Source organism: Belonocnema kinseyi, chromosome 5 (genome assembly GCF_010883055.1).
Source record: "Belonocnema kinseyi isolate 2016_QV_RU_SX_M_011 chromosome 5, B_treatae_v1, whole genome shotgun sequence".
NCBI lineage: Eukaryota > Metazoa > Arthropoda > Insecta > Hymenoptera > Cynipidae > Belonocnema > Belonocnema kinseyi.
The window spans coordinates 45,506,563-45,516,247 of NC_046661.1; the positions used below are offsets into that span (position 1 = coordinate 45,506,563).

Sequence of the window (9,685 nt, forward strand, 5' to 3'; positions counted from 1 at the left end):
AATATATTATTCTTGAGAGCGATTTAAAGTATCTCTTATAGAAATGCCCTGAATTTTACGAGTTCCTTCTTAGTAAGTCCCTGACTTTTCCTAGACTTACAGGTTTCCGTAATCTATGGTCCCTCTATTTTAAAATCACAAAAGTACCTCTTATTCTTCTATGATATCTGGCATCATTCGTGAGACAAACTGAAAAACTACAACAATTGAACAACGAAATTTTATCCTTCTAGCCACAAAAATGGTTTTATTTGTTTAAAACTGACAAACAGGAATCAAGATCGGATTAGTAGCCCGAGACCAGGGAGCTGAGTCCTTAGTTTTAACACTTTTACAATACTTTTTTAACAATTTTTTAAACCTTTTAGCGAGCTGAAATATGATTCTACAACAAAACAAAAAAAGGCATATTTTTATTTTTCCTAGGTTATATGAATTTTCAGTCGCCCATGTAAATTTAAGTTGTCGCTTTTTTTGGACCACTCTAATATTTATTTTATCCTTTCTTCAGACATTCTTTTCTATCTCACATTTTGCTAAAAATAGAATTTTTGTTTTGCTATTCTTTTTTATGGATAAAATAAAAACTCCTACATATCTTTTTTTTACTTATTATGTATCGCGCGTATTTTCGCGTAATATAGAATTTTTGGATTTTTGCAATAATTTTTCCCCGTATTTCGCGTCGTTTGGCTCAAAATTGGAATTTTCGATTTTTACATTCTCATTCATGAGAGTGTAATGTAATCGTCCAAATTTTCGATCTCTGGCTTTTAACGGATCTTTACGTTTCGGCACTCATAGAATCCGAAAATCATAAAATTTTGTCGGTACCTGTATGTATGTCTATATGCCTGTCTGTCTGTGGTTACTTAAATGTTGTAGCCACGCTAGCTTTTAAAGGATTTGTCCAATCGAGTCATCCTTAGATACCATATACTTTTGAAAATTTTGAAAATGTTCAGAAAAATAGAAAAAATATTTTTCTCATAGATTAGGAAAATTCATTTGAATTCGTCACCAGATATCAAATATATTTAGAAACTATCTAAGTTGACTTTTTCGATTACACAAACATTCAAAGAGTTAGAGCTTTTTCAAAATTTGGATACACATTTTTTCTAAGTTTTAGAAATTTAAAAAAATGTTCTGGTGCACGGCAAAGACTCGCAAATTATCCTAATGACATTTTAAATTTCAGAGAACTCTAATACTTTCTGAATCCTAAATGATGAGAATACAATAGATTATATCAAATTTGTGTATCTTTTTTTGGTCAACAACTTTTGTCTATCATTTTTTTCGTACATTTTGTCGTTTTTTCATAAATTTTTTATTTTATTTTTTACGATTAAAACCAAAACTACACGTCCTACCAAAAAGTGATTTATACAAAATTTGTGGATATGTTTTAGCTGCTCGATTTTTGTTTGCTAATTTTTTCGTAGCTTGTGTCATTTTTTCGAAAAATAATTTTATTTTTATTTTCAATGTTATTTTTCACGATTAAAATGAACTCTGCGCATAAACAAATTATTAATAATCATTTGTAGCTTTTTTTTGGTTAAACAACTTTTGTCTATTTATGTTTTTGTAGTGTAATTGTTTCGTTTGTCCACAAATTTCATTTTTTTATTTTTATTATTGTTTTTTAGAAATAAAATAAAAACTACGAGTCCTGTGAAGTGATTACCATAAAATTTGTATTTTTTTGGACAGCGCAATTTTTGTCTGTCCATCTTTTTTCCTATCTTGCCTAGTTTGATCAGAAAATTACATTTTGTATCTTCATTATTTTTTGTGTGATCAAAATTTTAATTTTCGATTTTCCAAGAAAATGTACAAAGTTGTTATGATAATTTTGCAGGGCTTTTAAAAAACAAAATTGTTCTTTTCTTGACTTTTTTTCATAGGGTGCGTTGTTTGGCTTACAATTGTTATTTTTGATTGATTTTTAAAATTTTGTAAATGCTGTAACCAGGGTGACTGGGTAATGCTGTAACCAGTGCAGTCTTGAAGCTTTAAATCATTAAAACTTAAAAGCAGTTGAAGTTAAAATGTTTTGATAAAAAACAATTTTATTTTATCAGCTGTAAATGCCACACTGTATAACTCTGATCATTTTCTTTTTATCGAAAAAAGTCACGAGGATACATTGTTCGTCTTCCTGAGTACGACAATCAGCTTTACATAAAGTTCTTAAATTATAAAAAAATGGTCTCAAAAATTTTGAAAATGATCTAACTTGAATTTTTATCCAAAATGACAGGGAAACAGACGCCATCGCTCAAAACTTGATTTTGACCTCAAGGATTGTCAAAACGTGGAGATCCGTTGAAAAACGAGGTGTGAAATTGCTGACATATGAGGAAAATTTATCTTAATTTGACGGCATTCAAAATGAATGGAATTATAGATTCCTAACATGACGAAACAATCGAAATATTCAAACTAATCTCGATTGGGGACATTTTAAAACAATAAAAGCGTCTTTTCATAAAAATTTGAAAAATTCCCGATCTAGATGCCACCCTGAATTTCCATCCAGAATTGAACAATTTTAAACTACGCAAGTTATAGAGTATATTAAATTGAAATTAAAACCTTCATAATTGGATTTGAAAATTAGATTACCGAACTGTTTTAAAATTTTAATTTTAGCTTTTTTTATTTTGCATTTCCGCATTTTCAGCAATTTGTTTCATAAACCTTTCGTTAACTAATTTCTCACTTTTCTCAATTATAAAATATTTTACAAATACCTTTACAGTTCGTTCAGTCTTCGAAAACGTAGCAGACTCTTACGACAATATGAACGATGCGATGAGTTTAGGAGTCCACAGAATTTGGAAGGATCTTTTTATTCAAGAATTGAGTCCCACACATGGAAGTCGACTTTTAGATTCTGCAGGTGGAACTGGAGACATAGCTTTTCGGTATCTCAAGTACCTTAATAATACGAAGAATCCAACCAATGCCAAAAGTCATGTCACTGTGTGCGATATAAATTCCAACATGCTGGATGTTGGAAAAATGAGAGCAGAGAGACAAGGCTGGACAGTGGAAAATGGATACGATATTGGCTGGAAAGAAGCCGATGCCGAAAAACTTCCTTTTCCAGGCGATTCTTTTTCTGCTTATACGATTGCTTTTGGCATTAGAAACGTTACGCACATCGAGAAGGTAGAAAAGAGTCAACTAAGATTCTTCTTTTAAAACAATATAAGTCCCGGTATAGGTTACAGAATACACATTTAGGTGCAAATTTTAAATATTAATTTCTGAAAAGAAAAAATTGCATAAAATAAGAAATTGTTTAGGTTCTGGAGGAAGCTTATAGAGTTCTTCAACCCGGAGGTCGATTTTTGTGTCTGGAATTCAGTCACGTTAATAACGATACCATTAAATGGTAATGTTTATTACTTTTAGAATGAATGAAATGTAAATATTTAAATATAATTTTTGCTATTTTTCTATTCCTGAAAATCTGATCTTTTTGCAGGATCTATGACCAGTATTCTTTTCAAATAATTCCCGTTATGGGAATTCTGATTGCTAATCAGTGGCAACCTTATCAATATCTGGTAGAAAGCATTAGGAAGTTTCCAAAACAGGATCATTTCAAGGTACTACAATGTATGCTTGTTTTCCGAAAATTTAAAAAAATCATTTATTTAAAAGAAAATAATATTCCTGTCGTAAAATAATACTTTCATTTTTTATATTAAAATTTCTTTTCTGGTTTTATCTTTTCAGGAAATGATTTCCAATGCTGGATTTAGACACGTTACTTATAAGAATCTGACCTTTGGAGTCGTCGCTATTCATTCTGGATTCAAAATATAAAATTATAAATTTATTTGTAATGTTAATACCTGGAAAAAATTCCCTGAAATTTGCAGATTTTTTGCAGGTATCTAAGATTTTTCCAGTTGTAATTTCTCATAGTACGTGTAAATTCAAGTATTTGACATTTTTCTAAACAATCTACTCAGAATATGTACTTTAATATGTATACAATTTCGCGAGTTTATTACAATTAATATTTGTTGTCAGTCCTTGTTATCCATTTAAATGTACATACAACTATTTTTACATTTGTTTTTAGTAACTAAGGAAATAGGGAGATTTTTCACGAAAATAGAGTAATGTTATTTTAAGTGAAATTAATGTGGGCACTGTATTGAATTTAATTTAAAACGTTTAGAAGTTCTAACTTATTAAGTAAAAATATTGCCTTTTAAATAAGATAGATCTAACGCCCACTTTTTATGAGGCTCTGAAGGCATAGGCTTATAACATGGTATTTCGAATAAAGCAATACATGATTCCGAGAACCAAAAACGATAAAATTTATATAAACCCAGAAGGAAGTACTTCCATTCAAAATTTAAAATATGTATTTGAGGTTTTGTTTATTTGAAATATCAATTCGATTATAAAACTTAAGTTGCCGAAATTTCCTTTTTTCTCGGTTCAAATATCTATCCATAAAGTGAAATAAATGTCTTAAATTTTAATTGCCGGGTTCAGTGACTTTTAAAAATTCATAAATACTTGTCAACATTTCTCTTTATACAATATAATTTAACAGAACTTGAAATTTCATTTTTTAAATTCAAAAGTTTAGTGGTAGGCATGCATAAAATTATCTTCTGATTTCATATGTGAACAAGCTGTAATAATTTATATCATTAGAACATAAATAATCATTGAAAAAAAATGTCAGAAAAATAGGGGCTATAGTTTACATATTATTTACCTTCATGAAATTTCTATATAGCTCAAATCCGGCCTGATTCGTTCCTTATTTTTAACAAGGTCAAGAAAAAAAACTCAAGTTTCAATTTTCCATAATTTATTTTGCAAAGGGACACGAATTTTGCTAATGGTTTTTGTTCCTGAAAACCACTGAATTCCAATTGGGCCACGCTCAAGTTCCGAATTAAGATGTTATCAATTAAAAACCCTACTTAGACTAACAATTTCCTAAGAATTCAGCGAAACGCTGAAAAAGCTCTCTTTCTTCTCCAATAAAAAATCAAACCTGAACTCTTATTTGAATTCACAGCTTGCTTCGCAAAACTGTCATCTTTCTATCCCTCATCCTTGAGGCTAAGTTTAAAAACGGTAACACGATAATTTACCACGGCGTAGGCCCAACGCTTAGAAATTGTGTATAAATTGCGTACTATTTTAATACGTATAGAAGATCATGTGGCATTCATAGCGTGAAGTATTAAAAGACGAATACAAACGACGACAGGCATAACGAGTGAGATTTGAATAAATTTGAGTTCCTTTTTTTTAAGTATGCATCGCCTCGAGGTACAGCGTCAACAAAGTCCCACTCCAGGTTTACAAAATACAACGATCTCAACGAATAGTTTCTTTTCTAACATTATTAAGTAATAATAATAATAATATATTAGTATTACAACGACTGGTTTTCATTCGTTATACACTTACAGTATTTAGTGCGTAGTATAAAAAAAATTCTAATGCTTCCGTCTACACAACTTCATTTCTCATATTTCGTAGCTTATTCTAAACGAAAGACCATGGAACCAAAAACTGGCATTCGGAACTTGACTTTCGTTCTTCCAGAACAGCGCTTGAAATTTCTCAGTTAACAAACTTCCAAATTCTCGTCAACATCCGAATATATCGTCTAATGGTGACTTTTCACAGTCTGCTATTTTGAATTAGTGATCAAATTAATGCTACACATGAGAAATATTCATATGATCACTAATTCAAAATTCTGCTCCGTTAAAGTGTCCAAAGTCGTCAGACACGAAATTTGATACAGTTCACAAATTGATCTCGATTTAACAAATCGAAATTTACTATCACCGACAGAGTGCTCAGTTCCATAATTTTCTTATTGGTTTTTAACCGAAATTTTCGAAGGCTGTCCTGCTGTACGTTGAAAAAAAACCTCCAAAATTGGAGAAATCGTTCAACAGATCGTACATTGAACATTGATGTTCGCGGTAGAAAACGAGCCAGCTGTCCTTTGGTGACAACAAGTGGCGATGCCCGTAAAATATGTGATTGCATTACTCCAGCAGAATCTTGATATTCAATCTGAATCTAGAGAAAATAAGGTCTGCCGATTTTCTGGACCAGTAAATAAAGGAAAATTAAATCAAGTCGCAACAGTACTTCGAGCCGTTTTTTGAGCAATTTTTCGAGCATCGCCACAGTGCTGCCATCTTGGGAACGCTTTCACCGCGAAACTACTGCCCAGGCGACAGTCTTCCTATTTGAAAAGTAACTTCTCATGTTCGTACACATAACGTAATTTATTTTATAGATGGCATGGTAAATAGGTTTCTGGGGAAGAGGAAAGGAAGAGGGGTGAGAGGGTTGAGAGAGTACAGAGTTTAGAAACCGATTTATCCACTTTTAAAGAGGAGGATGGCTACCTGGCCCAGGTAGAAGTAAATGAAATGTCTTGTCTCGTGTGTCACATAGCTGCCGAAATTGCGTCCAACGATACAGTGCCACGTGGGGTTGAATTTCTTGTCGAATTCCTTTTTGATGTATGCGGCGATGTCCTGCAAAAATAGAATGCGTTCGTATAGTCTCCTGTTATTTTCAAACTAAGGAAAGTTAGCACATTGAAAGGGATTTAAAACCAATGGAATATCCCAAACTTAAATTTCCTATACATTCTATGCCAAAATTTCGTTATTTATAATCAGATTGGCTTTTTCAATTCCCGACTTGCATCCAGAAGATCTGCTATGATCATATTGAAGGCAGCAAAGTTACCAACAGAAAGTCGGGAAGAATAACGTAACGGATTCATCTCGATTTTTTGTTGGGAAAAGCGCTGTTTTCTATGGGGCCATTCACAAAATACGTGATACGTTTAGGGTGGGGGGGGGGCAGCCGAATTATTATTCTCCATGTTAAGGCCAATGGAAAAAGTATCACGCAGAGGTGGGGGGGTCAGAAATTCCTGAAAAATGTATCACGTATTTTGTGAATAGCCAACATGCCGTCATGAAGAATATCTTTTCATTCAAAATTTCTCAGATTAAAGCGTTTACAATTTTGAAATAGTAACTTTTGAGCATCTAAAATTTAAAATTGCTTCGATATCAAGCATTTAAACTTGAAATTGGCTAATTTTCAACGTTTTAATTTAAAATTGTTCAAATTGAGATTGTCAATTTAAAATAGTCTCAATCTAAAAACGTCGCGTTTATAATAGTTTTTAATTTTAATTTGTACAATTTGGAACTTTTTCATTTGAAATTGTTCGACTTGTAACTTCAATTTATATTTTCAAATTATTTGTAGATGAATAATGCCATAGTGCTAACAATTAATAAAGAAGAAAAAACAATCAAAGAATTCCGCAGATTTCAATTCCTTCCATAGATTTTATAATATTTCATGAGAAATATGTTAAAACTTACCTTCTCAATGTTATACTTCTCCAAAGCTTGAGTCGCACAGTCAACAGCATCTTGCTGCATCTCTTCGGACATGTCCGCATTTTTAATCACTGCCTTTCGTTCAGACATTTTGCTTTTTCTAAACAAAAAAACATTTACATTTAGCATAAAATAAAACAATATAAAAACTAATATACTTCACAATTCTTAATTTAGAATTTTCAAATTAAAAGTGACTACACTAATAGTATGAGAATTATTAATTTTGCAGGAATGCTTGCTCTAAACATTATTTATAACAATTATAGTATTGGCATATTTATTGGTTATTATTTGGATAATAATCTCTGCGTCATTATCAATTTCCAAAATCAGAATACGTACTTTAAAAAAATTACACGTTCTTTTATACATAAATTGTTCCAGCCCTCCTTTTACATCTGATACATACCCAAAAGCCAATTAAAAGCTTCGACAGAATGCACTTAAACTTTTACACGTAATTGAGCATCTTTAACTCTTAAAGGTCCATAAAGATTGAAAAAGGTCAAAGTAAAATGATCAGAAAGTTTAGATACACCATCGGAAACTTAAATTTCTTAATAAAGCATCTATTAACAGCTCAATTAAATAACATTGACGCAGATCAGCTAAAGGTCACAAAGTGAGTTGTTAAAAATATATAGGTGGAAAGTTTAGTTTTAATTTTTCTCTTCGCGAGAGGAAGAGGAAGTTTTCCTATATTATATTTTAATTTAACATAGCATATATATTTTTCTACGGGATTTTTGTTTACATTTGATTAATAATATTGTTAATTTGTTTTCGAAAATAAACTTTAAGAACCAAATTTTACTTTTCATTCAAATTTGAGATATATATTTAAATTTATAAGGATTATTATACGACCATATAAATCATATTTTGTCTTCGGTATTCATAAAAAATGATTGAAAAACTATTTTGAAATGTTAAATGAGTAACATTGTCTTAATTTCAAAAAATTGTTTTGCATGTAAATAACATTTTGTTTACTAAAAAATTTTAAAAATTGATTTAGTCCCATTGCTTTATGTGCAAAAACAGGGAGTGGTGGGGCAACTAGCGCCGCGCTGAAGATATTAGGAACTAACCAACTTAGGGCACTAAGGGATCGCCATTTTGTTTTCAGATGCACAGGTCTGGTGTTATGGCTATATTAGTATCACGAAGGAATAATAATTATATTTCGAGGCTCGTTCTCGAGATTATACTATTTTACCATGTAGTTATCTCTAAGTCTACTAGAGTGCACAACATTTAGAGCCAAAAAATTTGCGGTGCCAGGGGCCCCAATGTCGGCTGTACGGGTCTGGAATTGATCTGATTCATATATCTCTTTGTTGTGCGCTAGAGTGCGGATGTGTTTTCCATTGATCGCTGATTTCTTAGTGTTTACAATTGTGTTGAGTGCTCAATATGAGCAGAAAAAGGATAAATCCCGAGTTCATCAGTGCCCTTGAGAATAAAATAAGCAGAATGCAGCAGTACATGAACAATTTAACTAATTACGACGTATCGTCGGACGAGGAGTACTCGAGTCCTGCGCTGCAGGAAGAAAACAAACAGGTTGTTGACAACCCGGACAGCGATCTAGAATCGATCCTTGGAAGTATTTACGGAGATTTTGATCTTTCGGACATCGGTGATTCCAAATTAGGTAACTATTAAATTATAATCCTTTGGTAAATATATTGCGTAGTACGGGTAACTGCGTCACAAAAAGTAACGAGCTTGCACAAGAGGCAAGACGTTACTAATGTTTAAACAAAAAGAGCTTGCACTGGAGGCAAGACTTAAATTTAACCAGAAAGAAAATTAAAATTAAAATTGTTCAAATATACCCTGTTTACGAAATATAACGAGATTGCACTAGAGGCAATACGTTCTAATTTTTCGATTCTCATACTTAAGAGCTTGCACTTGCGGCAAGACATTCGTTTAAAATTGGAAAGCGCTTCCAATTAAATTAAATTAAATTAAAAATGAGCTTGTACTGGAGACAAGACACATGCCAATTTTAGAAAAGGTTTCGATTAAACTGAAACCTACATTTTTCTCATTTTAGAATCGATTAAGGGGGAACTTGCATCAAAAGACCCAATCGAAAGTGACATTGAGATCAATCAAGTGTATAAGGACATCCTCGGCGAGGATCCTTCCGTACCGAAATGTCTGGATTTGTCTATCCATCAGGTAATCTTACCGAGGCTTAAGTTTTGGTTAAAAAAAGG

At 31.8% G+C, this 9,685-nt stretch overlaps 3 protein-coding genes across 4 annotated transcripts in view; 2 read left to right on the top strand and 1 right to left on the bottom strand.

Annotated features, from left to right (window-relative positions):
* The window catches only part of LOC117173168 (2-methoxy-6-polyprenyl-1,4-benzoquinol methylase, mitochondrial), an 11,813-nt gene extending 7,476 nt beyond the window's left edge, over positions 1-4,337 (top strand). For both annotated transcript variants that reach the window (XM_033361585.1, XM_033361584.1), the window contains exons 3-6: positions 2,771-3,183; positions 3,321-3,409; positions 3,503-3,626; positions 3,757-4,337. In XM_033361585.1, the coding sequence (XP_033217476.1) occupies positions 2,771-3,183; positions 3,321-3,409; positions 3,503-3,626; positions 3,757-3,846 (716 nt within the window). In that variant the 3' untranslated portion in view covers positions 3,847-4,337. The remainder of the gene's footprint in view (positions 1-2,770; positions 3,184-3,320; positions 3,410-3,502; positions 3,627-3,756) is intronic.
* Positions 4,338-4,841: 504 nt separating this feature from the next.
* LOC117173169 (dynein light chain 1, cytoplasmic) overlaps positions 4,842-9,685 on the bottom strand; it is a 12,435-nt gene continuing 7,591 nt past the window's right edge. The window contains exons 2-3 of the mRNA XM_033361586.1: positions 7,434-7,551; positions 4,842-6,563 (exon numbers count right to left, since the gene is read on the bottom strand). Coding sequence (XP_033217477.1) covers positions 6,402-6,563; positions 7,434-7,541 — 270 coding nt within the window. The 5' untranslated portion in view covers positions 7,542-7,551 and the 3' untranslated portion in view covers positions 4,842-6,401. The remainder of the gene's footprint in view (positions 6,564-7,433; positions 7,552-9,685) is intronic.
* LOC117173633 overlaps positions 8,821-9,685 on the top strand; it is a 31,704-nt gene continuing 30,839 nt past the window's right edge. Inside the window, exons 1-2 of the mRNA XM_033362273.1 lie at positions 8,821-9,111; positions 9,520-9,673. Of these exons, the coding sequence (XP_033218164.1) occupies positions 8,871-9,111; positions 9,520-9,673 (395 nt within the window). The 5' untranslated portion in view covers positions 8,821-8,870. The remainder of the gene's footprint in view (positions 9,112-9,519; positions 9,674-9,685) is intronic.